Here is a 20,961-nt window from a genome sequence, read left to right on the forward strand (position 1 = left end):
TGTACGATTTATATTCATTTTGATTCTATTTTCTCTTTAAAGTTTTATCTTCTGATAGAAAATATGTTTTTTTCCTTTTCTTTTTTTTTTAAACAAACACCTTTTTAAAAAAAAATTCAGGATATGTAATAGGTCCATTGGAATAGGGAAACCATCTTGCCAATAGATGCATAAATATATGTATATATGAAGACTTTATTACAGTTCCTCAACTTGGACACAATAGAAGACATTTGAAAAAACAAATGTTAAACTAATGTGGCCAATGGTCCGCCCGCCTTTTCTTATTCCTCTTACCACGGGACACCCCACATTTTATAGAAGAATGGAGGGAGGATCCATACTGCCCCTTTGTGTGGTTAATATTAGGTTGCCTCAGGGGTGCAGTCATAGATAACATTAGGTAAGTTCTAATCATCTGCAGTTTCTTCTATCATCCTAACCTCTCCTCCTACTTTCCATCTTTGGTAGTTTACGAGAACCTCTTCCTTTTACCTGACCCTCTCTCCAGTATTTTCTCTCATCAAATTATTCTCAAGTACATACAAATATGGGTCTGGATTCAATATTCTTATTTTCAAAACTCAGCTATTAAATGTTGAGGGGAAACAAGAGGAGAAAAAGGTAACTTGACAATAAAAACTGAGCAATATCCTGGGGTGAGAGAAGACAGGAAATTTTATTTTTAATCTTTTAACATCCAAGTATCAGGCAGGCTTCTAGTTAGCTATAAAATTTTGTTTCAATTCAAAAAACTGAATTTTAGTTGGTATTACATATAACCTAATTCCCTCACTGTTTTGTTTAGTTCCACTTATTTTGTTTAAAATAAATAATTTCTTATTCCGTATCTGAAATGTAATTTAATATATTTTTATCCAACAGCCAGCATGTACATATACTTAATTATTTGGCACATTTTCTAATAGATTAGTCCATCAATTTATTCATTTTAAAGAAAAAAATGTTTACAGTCACATTTAGGGCCCTTAATGTGCAGTTGGGGGATAAGCTTTGTGGATGTAGCCTTTATATTTAGTATAATTGAGGTCTAAAATAATAATCTTCTATTATCTCAACAGAGCAAATTATTGAAAAAGATGAAGGTCCTTTTTATACCCATCTAGGAGCAGGTCCTAATGTGGCAGCTATTAGAGAAATCATGGAAGAAAGGTAATTAACGCAAAGGCACAGGGCAGATTAACGTTTATCCTTTTGTATATGTCAGAATTTTTTCAGCTTTCACATACAAAGCAGTAAACAATTGTAAATTGAGTAATTATTAGTAGGCTTAGCTATTCCAGGGTTGCCAGCACTACACACTGTGCTATTCACCAGAGAGTCACAATATTTGACAGGACTAATAGTCTGCGAGCTGGCACAGGCTGCCCACTTGGAGATGGATGCCAGAAAACCCAGGCACGCACAAGAACCAGCCAGCCAGCCTGCCAGGCGCAAGGGTGCTGGCACCGGCTGCAAAGACAGGCCCCACTCTGGCTTTCCCACTTGATGATAAAGGGTCGCAGAAGAAACAGCGGGGAAATGTGACACAAGAAAGGAGCCGTTGAGTTAAATTCACCTAGAGCTGTAAACGAGTAGTTCCCTCTAGGGACGTTATCCCTTAGTATGAGCAGAGGGTAAGTGTGAGATGCTGAATAGAAAGAGAGAGGATTCTATTTATAGCTGCATTTTTTTTTTTTTTTACTGTTAATCACAGGTATGCAAGTATTTACCTGAATCTACACAGTTAGTCCTGCATGTAGAAGACTCTAATGAGTGAGATAATCAATGCAAAGAGAAACTTTCATATTGGTATCCCCAGCAGTGAGCTGTTACTGTGCTAGGGTGCCTTTCTTTAAGAGGTAGGCAGTGTTATCATTAAAATATATTAGGAGACGTTCTGGGCAGCAAGGACATGTTTTGTATCATTCTTGCCCAATTTACAAATTATTCGTTGCTAATTAGTATGTAGAAATTCACTAAATAATCATCTAGTAGCCTGGCAGATACCCTAAGTGCCTTTTGTTACTAGCAAGCAGTAAGTAGTGCCTTGGTCCTAAGGAAAAATATAATCTATTTCTAGAACTATCCTATATTTTCAAAATTGCTGAATGCTAGTGATTTGTGAACCATCTTTTTAAAAATGTTAGAGATTCTTTGAGGAACAGTTCTAACTAGAATCTATTGTGATTCCCCAAGTTTTAAACTAGCTAAATTTAGTAAAGGACAAAAACCAAATAGTAATATGTCTTAGAAGACTGAACTTAACAAACTTAAAAAAGTTTTGTGCTTTGTGAAATTATGTCTAAAAATAAGCTTTCCCATTATTTTCACCCAACATATAATTTCAAAATAGTTCATTACAATTATCCATATATTTTGATACTGAAGAAGTATAAAGCTTAAAGTCTGTTATCCAGTTTGCTTGGCTTAGACCTATTTTTTAAAAATAAACCATTCATTTCTCAGGATGTGGTCATAGAATAAAATTATGCTCAAATGTTCAGTATTTTGGTTGCCTCAGCTTCATTTGCTAATTTTATGTGTGTGTGTTTCTGTGGATTTCTTTTAAGGTTTGGACAGAAGGGTAAAGCTATTAGGATTGAAAGAGTCATCTATACTGGTAAAGAAGGCAAAAGTTCTCAGGGATGTCCTATTGCTAAATGGGTAAGTGTGACCTGATGAGGCCTTTGATCTTCAGTCGTGGGCATTTTGATTCATTAATCTAACTCTGAGAATTGGGTTACCCAGATCAAAGAGTCATTTATGCCGGTTGAAATGAACATTGCTTATATTTATTTTGTGTCATCTCTTAAAGAAAAGGCAGATTAGTTTTTAAGCCAGGTACAAACTGTATTTAATTGAAAGAATGTAATAGCGAAGACGAGGTCCATTCAATTTGCTAAAAAGTATGATTCTTCCTGGGATAGGAAGAAGTCACCCTTAATCCTTTAAATACCTTCCATTAATCTTTATGTTGTCATTTTTGAAAGCCTTGAACTTTGTGAAAAAAGACGACCATGTCTTCCATGTAGCTCTAGCTTTAATGTAGGGGCATTGCCCCCCACTGTACTGGGCACAGTCTGCTAAACATTGCACGGTTTTGCATCCCGCCTAATTCTGACCCCACCGTGTAGATGGCTAGCAAAAGGCAAGTTGCAGGAGCTGGCAAACATTGCCCTAATTGTGACCCAGACATGCAAAAATATACGTACATAAATCAATGCTCTCATCTGCCACAAGTGACCCTTGTTTTGTTTTGGTTGGGGTGGGGGTGTTGGGGTGGAATGGTGACCCACACAGGTGGTTCGCAGAAGCTGCAGCGAGGAGAAGCTACTATGTTTGGTGCGGGAGCGAGCTGGCCACACCTGTGAGGCGGCTGTGATTGTGATTCTCATCCTGGTGTGGGAAGGAATCCCACTGTCTCTGGCTGACAAACTCTACTCAGAGCTCACCGAAACGCTGAGGAAATATGGCACTCTCACCAATCGTCGGTGTGCCCTGAATGAAGAGTAAGTGATGCCTCCCTCTCTTTCCACTAAGCAAAACCTAATTATTGGTTTGTGGGAAGAGAGTTGAACCTGCATTTGTACATTTACTAAATGGGGATCGAAATGCCTGTTTCCCAGTCCTGCAGTAGGAAGTCGTATTTGCTAACACGGGTAATCCGAGGCGATTCCATGAATTATTTTGTACCTTCAGACAGCGTAGACATTTAGTTAGGAGCAGCTTGCTGCAAGTCTGAATGTCCGTACCCACATGAACTCAGTTGTGCCATAAATTTGAAAGTATCTGTGTGTCCACTTGGTGCATGTGACAGCCCTTTGTGTGGCTGGCAACCACATTAGTAAGTATTGACACCATTTCTGTGTTGCAGTAGCTGAAGCAGAAAGTAAGTTCGATGAGAAATTTTAGGATTCCCAGGTCAAGGACCTTAATGTAGCAAACGTGAAAATATAAGGCTTATAGAACTTCTGTAGAAACAGACTGATTCAGACTTCAGTTCAATCAAGTTTATCATTTTCACAATACCAATAAAAATTGCTTTCATTTTTACTGCTACTAAATAATCAAGAAATTAGTGGCTATTTATGCATTATTTTCCAGGAATATAAACATTTGGAACAGAGCCAGGGGTATGCAGTTAAATATATTTAGTGCATCCAAGGACTAGTATGTCTTTGTTTGTCAACCTTATCCAGTTTAGGAAGTTTAAATCTTCACTTGGAGAAAGCTTCATTTTTATTCTTCCTCTGCTATTCCTATATAACATTTTTTTTAAAAGAGTATGGGAGAATTCACAGTGCTACACTGAAATGCTACAGTGTAATTTTACTGACAGCTGGCTCTAAAATAACTTTTTAAAAATGTTTATTTGTTTATTTTGAGAGAGAGAAAAAGCACTAGCAGGGGAGGGGCAGAGGGAGAGAGAGAGAGAGAGAGAGAGAGAGAGAGAGAATCCCAGGCAGGATCCACACTCAGCGCGGAGCCCTACACAGGGCAATCTTCCAACCAACCCTGAGGTCATGACCTGAGCCGAAATCAAGAGTCTGACACTTAACCAACTGAGCCACCCACGCGCCCCAGTTCTAAAATTCTTTTTAATTTTGCATTTCTTCCTTTAGTCTCCGTTCCTCTGCGTTCACCAAACTGCAATATAGTTTACTGAATTTATAGAAATACTATGCCACTCATTGCAACATCCCATTGTAACCTCATTTGTTCCTTTGCTGACTATTATTCTGACTACTATAGCTTTACTAACATGGTTAGTAAATACTAACATGGATTCTCTCTCTGGGTCATGGGGGGTATGCAAATCAATTATAAATAATATGTCTAAGAAAGTTACTGTTCACATATCAAAGGTGGGGACGTGGCTTCCCGTGGTAGTTATGATCCAAAAATCTCATGTATGTGTGTGTGTTCCTCACTGCCATAAATCCACTTTTATAATTGATGTGTTGGAAAGTGGAAATCTGGTTCATAACATATGACTCATAAACCTATGATGGACAGCTTTATGTGTAAAATACTTTTCAGTTTACCCTAATTTCCCTTGCTCCTTCTTTAAAAGATGTATTTAAATGCCTTTAATCAAAGAAAATGAAGTTAAGGCACCTTGAGATGATGTCCCTGATAGCACTTTTCTCAGGAATTAACTATCTGCCTTGTTTTTTAAAGCAGACTTCCTTTTAGACTTGATGGCTTGAACTTCTAAACTACTGAGGAACTTCTTGTGAAAATAGCAGTGTTTTAATTTAAATTTCTTGAAGTTTCATGCAAACTATATTTCTTATTTTTTTGTAATTGATTTAATTTTCAGTTATTATATATCTGGTATTTTTCCCCTGAAGGCTTTTCTGTAATTTCTATAAATGCCATTGCCTGTCATGGAATCTGACATATAGAAAGAAATTCTGTCAAGAACTTTCCTAAATTGTATTATTTTGCATTTAAAATCCATGAACAGTAAAAGATTGGGCCAGGATCTAAGAAAAATTACAGTGTAAGTGGTCTAAATAAGAGGCGAGTACAAAACTATTGAAATATGTGTTTCAATGATTAAAACATTTTAAAGGCCAGTCTGCATACTTTTGCTTCTCTTTGTCTGGAATTCCATCATAAGGGTGAGTAATTATTTAGACTAAATTTTAGCTTGGGGCTAAGAGTGTTTAGAATAATTCTCAAAAAACAAAACAATGTACTTAACATACACAATTAAAACAGACACCAATGGCAATAGAGACTTCATTCAGATATAGCTTTTGAAGTTTCTAATACCCCATAAAATACATTTTATATTTGGCAGAAGTTAGAATTATGACTTTGCCAAAAACAGAGGATAATCTCAAATTGGGGCTGCTGACTCAGTTTAATATTCAAGGCTGTATGAATCTCGTCACCGAGTTCTTACAAATCCCAATGCCTACATGCACCATAACCAACCACTGTGAGTCCAGAAAAGAACTCTCAGAGTAATCTTTCAGTGGGAAAGTAAAAAATGGATTTTTACATTTCCTTTGAGATTAACCAGCTGTTTCTCCTTTAAAGATTTCCCTTTGAGATTTCCATTTTATGACTAAGCCTAACCAATATGTTTTTGGCAAGTTAAGAGTTGTGGGAGTGTCATTATAAGAAAGTCAAAGCCAGAAATGTGTTTTGCCATGCTGGGTGATGTTAAATGTTGTGTTTTTTTTTTTTTTTTAAGCTAACTTTATATTATAAAAATTTTCAAACATGCATAAACGGAGGAGTGCAGTCTAATGAATCCCTGCGGACCCGTTACATAGCTTCAATACTTATCAACATTTTATCAATACTATTTCACATATTTCCCCTACACTTCCTACCCCCACTGCCACCCCGACAGTGTTTTAAAGCAAAACACAGATACCATCTCTAACAGTGTATATCTCTAACAGACAAGGATGTTTTTTATAAAACCTAGTTACACTGTCATTTTCATTCATCTCAAAATTGACAGTGATTCTTTAATAGCTTTTCATGTCATGTTCAGACCATATTTAGATTCCTAATTGGATCTTTTTCAAAAAATAATAATAAAAAGCAAAACTATATTGCCAGCAAGAAAGCCCATACCTTGTATTTGATTGAGGCTTTTGAGTGGTACCAGTTCATGCCTATTGTCTTGCATATTTATGAATAAAACTTTCTATCACTTTCAAAAGTATCCCAGTTTGGAAGACAAATTATAGTTTCCATAAGCCTCTTTTTATTTATAATAGTTCCCCCTCTCTTTAGTGAATTTTTTTGTTAAAGAGACTATATAATTTGCTCTGTAAAATTTCCCACATTCTGGGTATGTAATTGCACATTTGTTTCATTCACCTTATCCCTCTATCCCAACTGTCTTTTGTGCATTGATATTAAGAGACTTAAAAAAGTTACGTATGTGTATATGTATGTATATATTGGCAAAAATGCTTTTGTAAGTGGTAATGAAATAATCTTAATTCTTCATATCCATCAGGAGGGTTAAATGTCTGCTTTGTTCCATTCTTAGTGATGTTAAGAGTGTTCAGTGAGTTCAGGAGTTGTCAGCTTGATTCGTCCATCCTAAAGTTTTCCCAGAAAACTTTCACCTAATGGTGTAGTGTATTGATTGAGGATCGTTGCTTGTTTCCATTATTTTTGTTTGAGTTTGCAAATTCACAAGTTTTTTATTTTTCAAAGTATAAATCTATGTATTACATTTGAATTTATTTTGCTAGTTTGTAAACTTGCATGAGATTGAATATCTGATCTAATTTTTAGTTTAAAGTTTTATATTTCCTTTACAGTAGAAATCCAGATGGCAACTCAAAGGTTGAGAATGTTTTTAAAAATCTGTTACATAGATGAATATTTTTATTACAGTTGCTTTACTGATTTGTTGTTTAACCATGAGCCAAATTCTGAGTCATGTTAAAATGAAGCTGACAAATGCTAATTTTAATAATATTCTAATAATATAGAAATAAAAATGCCTTTTAGTAGCCATTTCATGTAGGAAATCATCTTGAAGTCACTCTACCTTGTTATGCAGAGATTTTTTTGAGATATAATTCACATACCATAAAAGTCACCATTGTATTTTATGTTTTATTTTTGAGACAGAGAGAAAGCACGAGCTGGGGAGGGGCAGAGAGAGAGGGAGACAGGAACCGAGATGGGCTCCATGCTGACAGCAGAGAATCTAATGCAGGTCTCGAACTCACAAGTAAGAGATCATGACCTGAGCTGAAGTCAGATGCTTAGCTAACTGAGCCACCCAGGCTCCCCTAAAATTCACTATTTTAAAGCTTAAAACTCAGTGGTTTAGTAATATACTAATATTGTATAATATTAGTAATACACTAATATTAGCAATATACTCATTTGTGTAATAATACACAAAGTTGTGCAACGTTTTCTTCACTCCCAAAAGAAAACCCTGTACCTATTAGGCAGTCAGTTCCCATTTTCCTCTTCCCTAAAATGGCAACTGCTAATCAGCTTTCTTTCTCTATAGATTTGCCTGTACTGGGCATTTTGTATTAATGGTATAGAATATTTCGCCTTTCTGCCTGGCCTCTTTCACTTAGCATAATGTTTTAAAGGTTCATCCATATCATAACATTAATCAGTGTTTTATTCCTTTTAGTAGATGAGTAATATTCCATTGTGCGTGTGTGTGTGTGTGTGTGTGTGTGTATACATATCTCACATTTTCCTTATCCATTCATCAATTAATGGACATTTGTATTGTTTCCACTTTGGGGCTATTATGAATAATGCTTCTGTGAACATCTGTGTACAAGTTTTTGTATGGACATAGGTTTTCAGTTCTCTTGCAGTGACATGTTTAGTCATATGGTTACTCTATGTTTAACTCTGTGAGGAAATGCCAAACTGTTTTCCAAAGGAGCTGTACCATTTTTCATTCCTGCCAGCAGTATGTCGAGGTTCCAGTGTCTTCGCATCCTCATCAAAACTAGTTATTGTATGTCTTTTTTTATTATAGCCTTCCCAGTGGGTGTGAAATGTATCTTGTCATTTTGATTTGCTTTTCCCAAATGACTAATGATGTTAGACATTATTTTATGTACTACTGGCTATTCATATGTCTTCTTTGGAACATGCCTACTTGATTCTTCACTCATTTTTAAGTTGAGTTCATATTTTTTGAGTTGCAAGAGTTCTCTATATATTCCAGATACTAGAACTCTAGCAAATATATGGCTTTCAGATATTTTCTTTTATTCTGTAGGGTGCCTCTTCACTTTTTTGATAATATCCTTGAAGCACAGGATTTTTCAAATTTGATAAAATCAAATGTATGTATTTTTTAATTGCCTGTACTTTTAGTGTCATATCTAAGAAGCCATTGCCTAATCCAAGGTCTTGGGGATTTACCTCTGTTTTCTTTACAGAGTACTATAGTTTTAGCTCTTACATTTAGCTTGTTGATCCCTGCTAAGTTAATTTTATGATGTAAGAGTCCAATACCATTCTTTTGCATATAGATCAGCACCATTTGTTGAGGAGACTGTTTTCTCCATTAAATGGTCTTGTCATTCTTGTTGAAAATTAATTGGCAAAAATGTATGGGATATTTTGGGACTCTTCTATTCCATTAATCTACCTACATTTCAGTCCTTTTGGCAATACAATACAGTGTTAATGACTGTAATTTGTAGTAAGTTTTGAAATTGGAATTCACCTGTTTTATCCATTCCCCCTACCGCCTCCCCTCTGGCAACCACTCTCTGTATTTATGTTAAGTCCTCCAACTGTTTTACAAGATTTTTTTTTTTTTTTTTTTTTTTTTTTTTTGGCTACTCTGGATTCTTTTCATGTACTTGATAATTTTAGGATCACTTTTTCAATTTCCCCATATGGGATTTGACAGGGGTTCTGTTCAATCAGTAGACCACTATGAGGAGTATTGACAGCTTAACAGTATTAAGCCTTCCAATTGGTTAACAAAGGGATGTCTTTACATTTACTTAGGTATTTAATTTCTTTCAATGATGTTTTATAGTTTTCAGTATATAAGTCCTACATACTTTTGTTACATTTCTAAGTATTCTTTTTTTTTAATTTTTTAAAAATATTTACTTATTTTTGAGACAGGGAGAGACAACATGAACGGGGGAGGGTCAGAGAGAGAGGGAGACATAGAATCTGAAACAGGCTCCAGTCTCTGAGCTGTCAGCACAGAGCCTGATGCAGGCTCGAACTCACGGACCGCGAGATCATGACCTGAGCCGAAGTCGGATGCCTAACCGACTGAGCCACCTAGGCACCCCTCTAAGTATTCTTTTTGATGGTATTTAAATGTAGTTATTTTGATTTCATTCTTGGATTGCTAGTCATATGGTGTTTCTAGTTTTATTTTTTTATTTAAATTTTTTTAATGTTTTATTCTTTTTTTTTCTTTGAGAGAGAGAGAGAGAAAGAGAAAGAGAGTGCGATTAGCGGAGGGGCAGAGAGAGAGGGAGACACAGAATCCGAAGCAGGCTCCAGGCTCTGAGCTGTCAGCACAGAGCCCGATGCCGGGCTCCAATTCATGAACCGCAAGATCATAACCTGAGCCAAAGTCAGACGTTTAACCAACTGAGCCACCCAGGTGCCCTTAATTTTTTGACAAACCTTCAAACTGTTTTCCATAGTGGTAGCACCAACTTATGTTCCCACCAACAGTGCAGGAGCACTCTCTTTTCTTGTACACATCCTCACCAACATTTGTTTGTCTTGTTGATGCTAACCATTCTGACTGGTATGAGGTGATATCTCATTGTGGTTCCGATTTGCATTCCTTGATGCCTGGTGATATTGAGCATCCTTTCAGGTATCTGTTGGCCATCTGTATGTCTTCTTTGGAAAAATATCTATTTAGGTCCTTTACCCAATTATTTATTTATTTATTTATTTATTTATTTATTTATTTATTTAGGTGTTGAGCTATAGAAGTTATTTATATATTTTGGATATTAACCCCTTATTGGATATGTCATTTGCAAATATCTTCTCCCATTCAGTAGGTTAACCTTTTTGTTTTATTGATGGTGTCCTTTGCTGTGCAAAACCTTTTTACTTTGATGTATTCCCAATAGTTTATTTTTGCTTTTATTTCCTTTGCCTGAGGAAACATATCTAGAAAAATGTTGCTAAGGCTGACGTCCAATAGATTGTTGCTTACTTTTTCTTCTAGGAGTTTTCAGGTTTCACATGTAGGTCCTCATCCATTTTGAGATTATTTTTGTGTATACTGTAAGAAAGCCATCCAGTTCATTATTTTGCCTGTTGATGTCCATTTTTCCCTATACCATTTCTTGAAAAGGCTGTCTTCTCCCACTGTATATTCTTGCCTCCTTTTTATAGATTAATTGACTGTGTACGGTTGGTTTTATTTCTGGGTTCTCTGTCCTGTTCCATTGATCTCTGTGGCTATTTTTTGTGCCATTACCATATTGTTTTGATTACTATAGCTCTGTAGCATATCTTGGAGTCTGGGATTATGATACCTCCAGCTTTCTTGTCAAGGTTGCTCTGGCTATGTGAGGTCTTTTGTGGTTCTATAAAAATTTTAGGATTGTATGTTCTACTTATGTGAAAAATTCTATTGGTATTTTTGTAGGGATTGCTTTGAATCTATACATTGTTTTGGGTAGTATGGACATTTTAACAATATTAATTCTTCCAATTCATGAGCATGGTGTATCTTTCCATTTCTTTGTATTGTGGTCAATTTTTTTCATTAATGTCTTATAATTTTCAAAGTATAAGTCTTTCACCTCTTTGGTTAAATATATTCCTAGGTGTTTTATTCTTGTTGGGACAATTGTAAATGGGACTGTTTTTCTTAATTTCTCTTTCTGCTACTTTGTTATTAATGTATACAAACACAACACATTTCTGTATATTAATTTTATATCCTATAACCTTATTATTTGTTTGTTTTTTGGTAGATTCTTTTGGGTTTTCTCTGTATAGTATCATGTTACCTGGAAAAAGTGATCATTTCACTTCTTCCTTACAATTTCGATGTTTTGGTTTTTTTTTTCTATTTTTCCTTGTCTGATTGCTACAGCTAGGATATCCAGTACTATGTTGAATAAAAGAGGTGAGAGTGGACTTCTTTGTCTTGTTCCTGATCTGAGAGGGAAAACTCCCAGTTTTCCCCCATTGAGTATAATGTTAGCTGTGGATTTGTTATATATGGCCTTTATTATGTTGAGGTGTATTCCCATTAAACTCACTTGAGTTTTTATCTTGCATAGATGTTGTATTTGTCAAATTCTTTTTCAGCATGTATTGAGAGATCATATGGTTTTTATCCTTCTTGTTAATGTGATGTATCACATTGATTGATTTGTGAATATTGAACCACCCTTACATCGCTGGAATAAATCCCCCTTGATCATGCTGAATAAACCTTTTAATATATTGTTGAATTCGGTTTGCTAATATTTTGTTGAGAAGTTTTGCATCTGTGTTCATTAGGTTTTCTTTTATTATGGTGTCTTTGTTTTTAATATTAGGATAATGTAGGCCTCATAGAATGAATTTGGAAGCTTTCCTGCCTCTTATTTTTTGGAATAGTTTGAGAAGAATAAGTATTAACTCTTTAAATGTTTGCTGGAATTCACCTATGAAGCCACCTGGTCCTAGATTTTTGTTAGGAGTTTTATTACTGATTCAGATTTGTCACTATTCAGATTTGTCAGAAATTTGTTCCATTTCTTCCTGAGTTGGTTGTGGAAGATTATATGTTACTAGGAATTTATCCATTTCTTCTAGGTTTTCTAATTCATTAGCATATAATTTTTATAATACTCTCATAATTTTTTGTATTTCTGTGATGTCAGTTATTTCTCCTCCTTCATTTCTGTTTTTGAGTCCTCCTTTTGTTGATGAGTCTAGCTAATGATTTGTCAATTTTGTTTGTCTTTTCAAAGAATCAGTTGTTTCATTGATCTTATTTTTTAGTCTCTATTTCATTCATTTCAGCTCTAATCTTCATTATTTCTTCCTTATACTAGCTTTGGGATTTTTTTTCTTTTTCTAATTCCTTTAGGCGTAAGGTTAGATTGTTTGAAATTTTTATTTCCTGAGGTAGGCTTGTAATATTATAAACTTCACTCTATGAACTGGTTTGTCTGTGTCCCAAAGATGTTGGACTGTTGTGTTTTAATTTTCATTTATCTCCACGTATTTTTTTATTTCCTCTTTGAGTTTCTTGTTAACGCATTAGTTGTTTAGTAGCATGTTGTTTAGCTTCCACATGTTTGTGAGGTTTGTGTTTTTTTTCCAGTTTTTTTCTTGCAATTGATTTCCTGTTTCATATCATTGTTGTCAAAAGATGCTTAATATGATTTTAATCATCTTAAATTTATTTATATTTGTTTTCTGGCCTAATGTGATTTATCCTGGAAAATGTTCCATGTGCACTTGAAAAAAATGTTTATTCTGCTGTTTTTAGATGGAATGTTCTGTATATATCTGTTAGGTTCATCTGATCTAATGTGTCATTCAAAGCCATGTTTCCTTGTTGATATTCTGTCTGGAGGATCTATCCATTTATGTAAGTGGGGTATTACTAGTGTTGTATTACTGTCCGTTTCTCCCTTTATGTCTGTTTAATATTTGCTTTTCATATTTTGGTGCTCTTATGTTGGGTGCATAGATATTTATAACTGTTACATCCTCTTATTGGATTGATGCCTTTAACATTATGTAGTCCCTGGTCTCTTACTACTGTCTTCGTTTTAAAATCTATTTTGTCTAATATAAATATTGCTACTGCATTTTTTTTTTCTTTCCTGTTTGCATGGAGTATCTTTTTCCATCCTTTCACTTTCAGTTTATGTGAGTGTTTAGGTTTAAGTTCTTTTCTTGTAGACAGTATATGGATGGGTCTTGTTTTTCAGCCAGTCATCTCATATCTTTTGAATGGAGCATTTAGTTCATTTACATTCCAAGTCATTGTTGATAGGTATGTATTTAATGCTATTTTGTTAATGGTTTCTGGTATTTTTTGTAGGTCTCTATTCCTTTTTTCTTCTCTGGTTTTCTTCTCTTGTGGTTTGATGACTTGCTTTGATGTTATGCTTGGATTCCTTTTACTTTATTTTGTGTACCTATTATAAGTTTTTCATTTGTGGTTACCATTGGGTTCATATAGAACATCTTGTGTGTATAGCTGTGTGTATTGAGTTAATTGCACTTAAATTTGAACACACAAAAGCATGAAAATTTTGTGCTCCTTCCATATTTTGTGTATACAGTGTCATATTTTACATATTTTTATTTGTCCCTTGACTAATTTTTGTAGATACAATTGTTTCCTTCCCTAAATTAGGGAGGTTTATAGCTCTTATTTTTTTCAAATATGTTTTCTGCCCCCTTCTCTCCCTCATATCCTTCTGGGATCCCTATAATGTGAATGTTATTTTGCTTGATGATGTTGGAGAGTCTCAGGTTATTCTCATTTTTTAAATTATTTTTCCTTTTTGCTGTTCAGCTTGGTTGCTTTCCATCTCTTATATTCCAGATAACTGATCCATTCTTCTGCATCCTCTGACCTGCTGTGGATTCCCTCCAGGACATTTTTCATTTCAGATACTGAATACTTCAGCTAACACTGGTTATTTTTATACATTCTTTCTCTTTGTTGAAGTTCTGACTGAGTTCATTCACCTTTTTTTCAAGTCCGGTATCTATGGCCATTATTTTGATTTTTTTTATCAGGCATATTGCTTATCTCTGTTTCATTTAGCTCTTCATTTTCATTAAGTCTTCGTGCAACAATTAAGTTTTTATGTATTCATCTTGTATTCTGCAGACTTACAAATTTATTAGTACTAACTTTTTTGATAGATTCCTTAGGATTTACTACATACAAGATTATTTCATCTACACATACAGATAGTTTAATTTCTTCCTTTCCAATCTGAGTACCTTTATTTCTTTTTCTTGCCTAAATTTTCCTGGCTAGAACCTGCAGTAGAGGGGCGCCTGGGTGGCTCAGTCAGTTAAGCGTGCGACTTCAGCTCCGGTCACGATCTCGCGATCCGCGAGTTCGAGCCCCGCGTCGGGCTCTGGGCTGATGGCTCAGAGCCTGGAGCCTGCTTCCGATTCTGTGTCTCCCTCTCTCTCTGACCCTCCCCCGTTCATGCTGTGTCTCTGTCTCAAAAATAAATAAAAACGTTAAAAAAAAAAAAAAAAAAAAAAAAAGAACCTGCAGTAGATATTGAATGGAATTGACAAGAGCAAACATTTTTGTCTTGTTCCTGATTTTAGGGGAAAAACTTTCAATTTTTCACTATTAAGTATTATGCTAGCTGTAGGTTTTGTGGAAGCTCTTTATCAGGTAGAGGATTTTTTTTTTCTATTCTAGTTATTTTTATTATGAAAAGATATTGTACTTTTTCTGCATCTACTAAGATGATCATGTGTTATATTGCTTTAATTTTTTGTACATTGGCCCAACATTGCATTTCTGAGATAAATCACAAATGACTATAATGTATAAATCTTTCATGTTGTTGAAATATGTTTGCTGGTATTTTGTTAGGATTCTTGCCTTTATATTAATGAATGATATTAGTATATTACATTCTTGGGGTGTCTTTGTTTTTGGTATCAGGTTAATACTGGATTCATAGAATGCATTGAAAAGTGTTCCCTCTTCTATTTTTTGGAAGAATTTGTAAAGGATTGAGGCTAATTCCTTAAGTGTTTGGTGGAATTCACCAGCAAAGTCATGTAGTTCTGGGTTTATCTTTGTTGGCAGGTTTATTATTGTTATTAACTCAGTCTTTATATTGGTTGTAGTTATATTTATATTCTCTCTTCCTGTTTGAGTCAGTTTCAGTAGTTTGTGTCTAAGAATATGTCCAATTCATCTGGGTTATCTACTTTGTTGATCTATCATTTTTATAGTATTACCTTATAATTTATAAGGTCAGTAGTAGTATCCTGTTTTTAATGCCTAATTTTGTAGTTTGGGTTTTCTCTTTTCTTGTTTAGTCTGTGTAGTTTTCTCAGTTTTGTTGATCCTTCCAAAAAACTTTTGATTTCTTTGATTTTATCTATTTCTATTTTTTATTTCATTTTTATTTCTATGTCTCTATTTCTTATTTCATTAATTTCCACTCTAGTCTTTAGTATTTCCTTCATGCCATTTGCATTGTGTTTACTTTGCTCTTTTTCTGGATTTTTAAGGTAGAAGATTAGTTTACTGATTTCAGAACTTTTTAAATACAGGTATGTAAAGCTATAAATTTCCCTCTACTTCTGCTTTAGATGTATCCCATAAAGTTTAACTTTTTATTTTCATTTATTGCAGGGTATTTTCTAACTTCCCTTATGATTTTTTTAGTTAACTCACTGATTATTTAGGAGTGTGTCATACATACATATTGATTAATTACCCACCTTTGCTGCTTCTCCATTCATAATTTCACTACATTGATAACAAATACACTTTGCATGATTTTAATCATTTAAATTTAGGTAGCTTTGCTTTATGATCTGCCATATAGTCTGTCCTAGAGAATGTTCCATGCACATTTGAGAAGAATGTGTATTCTGCTGTTTGGTGAAGTGTACTCTAGATACTAGTTAACTTAGTTGACTTAGTGTTTTTGTTCCTCAGTTTTGTCTAGTTATTATTCAGTACTCCACTTTCAACAGTAGATATATCTTTTTCCCTTTCATTCTGTCATTTTTTACTTTATTTATTTTGGTACCCTATTTTTAGGTTCATGTGTGTTTATAGTTGTTACATCTTTATGAACTGACCCTTTTATTATTATAAAATGTACTTGTTTTTGGTAATAATATTGTCTGAAATCCTACTTTGTTATTAGTATAGCTACTCCAGTTCTCTTTTAATCACTGTTTACATGATTTTTTCTATCCATTTATTTTCAGCCTATTTGTACCCTTAAACCAAGTCTCATAGATGGCAGATAGTTGAAATTCTCAATCCATTTTTCCAGTCTTTGCCTTTTAATTATATTATTTAAACCATATACAGTAAATGTAATTACTGTTGAAGTAGGATTTATTGTTTGCCAATTTATTATCAGTTTCTGTATGTCTTTTGTTTAACTCTTCTTCCATCACTGTCTTATTTTGTGTTTAATGGATATTTCTAGTGCAACATTTTAACTCCCTTGTCACTTTTATTATATTTTTTGGAGTTACATATTTAGTAGTTGTCTTGGGGATTTTAGTTAACATCTTATAACAATCTAATTTAGAGTAATACCAATTTAATTACACTGATATACAGAAACTTTGTTCCTATACAGCTCCAATCACCCCTTTACCTTTGTGCTGTTATTGTCATACAATTTTATGCATTGTATATACATTAACACAGATTTATAATTACTGCTTTATATGGTTGCCTTTACATCAGATAGAAAAAAGAGTTAAAAAGCCATATGTATATAAGGTTGTTTCTATTTTCCTATGTGTTTACTTTTACTGGTGTTCTTTGTATTTTCATGTGGATTCAATTACTGTCTAGTGTTCTTTCCTGTCAGACTGAAGGACTCCATTTAAAATTTCTTGTAGAGTAGGGCTAATAGCAATAAACACTCTAATATTTGTCATGGAATACCTTAGTTTATTATTCACTTTTAAAGCATAGTTTTGATATATATAGAATTTCTTAGTTGATGATCTTTTTCTTGCAACATTTAAATATGTCATCCCAGCGCCTCTAGCCTCCATATGTCTTATGCATCATCAGCTGTTAATCTTATTGAAAATCTCTTGCATATGATGAGTTTTCTTGCTGCTTTCAAGATTCTTTACCTTTGGCTTTCAACAGTTTTATAATTATTCTAGGTGTGGAACAATTTTCATGCTACTTGGAATTAGCTGAGCTTCTTGAATGCATAGGTTAATGTTGTTCATCAAATTTGGGGAGTTTGGGCTATTATTTCTTCAGATAGTTTTCCTACTTCATACTCTCTTACTCTCCCTCATTTACTTTGTGGATGTTCATTATGAATATGTTGGTATGCTTGATAGTATCCCCATAGGTCTCAGATGTTCTGCTATTTTTACTTCATTCTTTTTTCTTTCTGTTTCTTGGACTGGATAATCTCAACTGACCTATTTTCAGCTTCTTTCCCCACTGCTTTTTCTCTCTCTTACTCAAGTCTACTGTTGAACCATTCTAATGGACCTTCTACTTTAAGTTATTTTACTTTCCAATTCCAGAATTCCCATTTTATTATTATAGTTTCTATTTCGTTTTATCTCATCTACTTGATAAAACATTGTTTTCCTACTTTTAGTTACTTTTTTAAAGTTTATTTATTTGAAAGAGGGGGGCAGAGAGAGAAAGAGTGGGGGATGGTCAGAGAGAGGGGTGAGGTTCAGGATTCCAACCAACAAACCATGAGATCATGATCCAAGCCTAAATCAAGAGTCAGACACTTAACGACCTGAACCACCCAGGCACCCCTACTTTTAATTTGTTAAGCATGGTTTCCTTCAGTTTTTTTGAACATACTTAAAATAATAACTCAAAGTCTTTGTTTAGTAGTCTTACATCTGAACTTCCTCATTGACAATTTCTATTAACTGCTTTCTTCCTCTGTATTGACCACACTTTGTTTCTTTGTATGTTTTATAATTGTTACAAACTGGACGTTTCGAATAATATAATGTGGTAATTTAGGAAATTAGATTCTCTGCCCTACCCAGGCTTTGTTATTGTTGTTAGTTTAGTGACTTTTCTGAACTATTTCAGTAAAATCTATATTATTTCCTCATGAGCAGCTGTGGAAATCTCTGCTTGGTTAGCTTAGTGGTCACCTAATGATTAGACAGAGATCCTTAGTTACCTAAAACCAGTAAGTCTTCCAGTCTTTACCACGGGAGTTCTGTATGTGTTTTGGAGCATGCCTTCAACAGTCAGCCAGGCAATTTACAACTCTGCCTTACCCCTTTATTCCCTGCTTGTGCAGAGCTTCAAGTTTAGTCAGTTTAGAGTTTATGTCTTTTGTGAGTGAACATACAATATGCATATGGCTTTCTGGCTTACCAGGAACATGTTGGCTTTTGAAAGCCTCCTATGGATATCTTCTTTCCAATATTTTAACTTTAAGCTTTTGAATTAGCCTTTTTTTTTTTTTTTTAAATGCCAACTGTTATCCACCACCTCAGGCAGTCACAGTGGTTAACAGTTACAAACACCTGCTGGGGAAAAGGCTGTACATACTAGGTGAACTCTAAGGTAAAATGAAGACAGCCTTGCTATTAGTGTCTTGTAGAGAACTACCAAATAGGTAAAATAATGACACTTTTCTGACAATGGGGCACTAGAGAATAGCTAACCTAATTCTGCCCCTTCCAGTGGTTGCCAGGCTGCTGATTTTTACTATAAATGTGAGTTGTTTTGAAGGTTACGACCTTCTTTAAGGTCTTTAAGGTAAAGTTACGACCTAACTTTACACTTCAAGGAAACTAATAAAGAAGAACAAACTAAGCCCAAAGTTAGCAGAAGGAAGGAAATAATAAGCGTCAGAGTGGAAATAAATGAAGTAGAGACTAAAAAGACAATGGAAAAGATGAATGAAACTAAGAGCTACTTTTTTGAAAATATAAACAAAATAATAAACCTTTATACTTACGAAGAAAAAGGAGGACTCAAAGAAATACAATTATAAATGAAAGAGAAGACATTTCAGGTGATACCACACAAATACAAAAGATTATAACTGAACACTATGAACAATTGTACACCCACAGGTTGGACAACCTAGAGGAAATTGCTAACTTCCTAAACACATACAACTTACCAAAACTGAATCATGAAGAAAAAGAAAATCTGAACAGACCAATTACTAGTAAGGATATTGAGCCAGTAATCAGAAACCTCACAACAAAGAAAAGTCCAGGATCAGATGGCCTCAATGGTGAATTCTACCAAACATTTGAAGATGAATTCACAGTCCTCAAACTCTTTCAGAAAGTTGAAGAAAAGGAATTATTTACAAACTCACTTTACAAGGCCAACATTACACTGATACCAAAACCAGACAAGGACACTACAAAAACAGAAAATGATCTGCCAGTATCCCTGATGAAAAGTTAAATGCAAAAACTCTCAACAGAATATTAGCAAACCAAGTCCAATAGTACATTAAAAGGATCATATACTGTAATCAAGTGGGATTTACTCCAGAAATGCAAGAATGGTTCAACATACCCAATCAATTCCACATTAACAAAATTAAGGATAAAAATTGTATAATCATCTCAAGAAGCACAGAAAACATGTTTGACAAAGTTCAACATCCTTTCATAATAAAAACTGAGTATAGAAGGAAAGTACCTCAACATAATAAAGACCACATATGAGGAAACCACAGTTAACATTATACTCAGTGATGAAAAGCTGAAAGGCTTTACTCTAAGATCAGGAATAAGACAAAAAAATGCCTACTGTCACCACTTTCATTCAATAAATTATTCGAAATACTAGCCAGAACAATCTGGCAAGAAAATAAAAGGCATCCAAATAAAGGATGAAGTAAAAGTATCACTATATGTAGAGGACATGATATTACAGATAGAAAATTCTAAAGACCTCATCAAAAAAACTGTTAGAACTAATAAACAAATTCAGTAAAGTTGTAGCATACATCAATATACAAAAATCAGTTGTGTTTCTATATACTAACAACGAACTAACAGAAAGAGAAATTAAGGAAACAATCACATTTACACAAGCATGAAAAAGAATAAAACACCTAGCAATAAATTTAAGCAAGGAGATGAAAAATCTGTGTACCGAACCCCAAAAGATTGATGAAAGAAATCAAAAAAGACAAATGGAAGGATAGCCTATGTTCATGGATTGGAAGAATCAATATTGTTAAAATGCCCATAGTACCCAAAACAATCTGTGGAATCAATGCATTCTCTATCAAAATTCCAATGGCATTTTTCATGGTAATTGAAAAACGAATCCTAAATTTATAGGGAATCACAAATGACCCCAAATGGTCAAAGCAGTCTTGAGAATGAAAAGCAAAGCTGGAGCCATTATACTTTCTGATTTCAAACTATATTGCAGAGCTATATTAATTAAACAGTATGGTACTGGCATCAAAACAAACACTTTAATCAATGGAACCGAATTCAAAGCCAACAAATACATGTATGAAAATATGGTCAATTAATTTTTTTAATGAAACCAAGACTATACAATGGGAGAAGGATCATTCTTCAATAAGTGCTATTGGGGAAAGTGGATATCACACACAGAAGAATTAAACTGGACCTCTCCTACACTGTACACAAAAATCAACTCAAAACGGATTAAAGTTTTGAACAGAAGACCTGAAACTGTAAAACTCCCAGGGGGAAAAAAAAAAAACATAGGGGTAAACTTCTTGGAATTGATCTTGACAGTGGTTTTTTGCATTTAACAACAACAGC

General features: G+C 34.2%; 1 protein-coding gene across 2 annotated transcripts in view; it reads left to right on the forward strand.

Moving 5' to 3' along the window:
- The window catches only part of TET2 (tet methylcytosine dioxygenase 2), a 135,119-nt gene that overhangs the window by 91,641 nt on the left and 22,517 nt on the right, over window positions 1–20,961 (forward strand). The window contains exons 4-6 of one of the 2 annotated variants that reach the window (XM_060654509.3): window positions 1,083–1,173; window positions 2,574–2,667; window positions 3,304–3,512. In XM_060654509.3, coding sequence (XP_060510492.3) covers window positions 1,083–1,173; window positions 2,574–2,667; window positions 3,304–3,512 — 394 coding nt within the window. Of the gene's footprint in view, window positions 1–1,082; window positions 1,174–2,573; window positions 2,668–3,303; window positions 3,513–20,961 lie in introns of those variants that run through there. The other variant, XM_078445838.2, reaches the window with a different exon arrangement.

The sequence above is a fragment of the Panthera onca genome, chromosome B1, assembly GCF_046562875.1.
Source record: "Panthera onca isolate mPanOnc1 chromosome B1, mPanOnc1 haplotype 2, whole genome shotgun sequence".
Taxonomy (NCBI): domain Eukaryota; kingdom Metazoa; phylum Chordata; class Mammalia; order Carnivora; family Felidae; genus Panthera; species Panthera onca.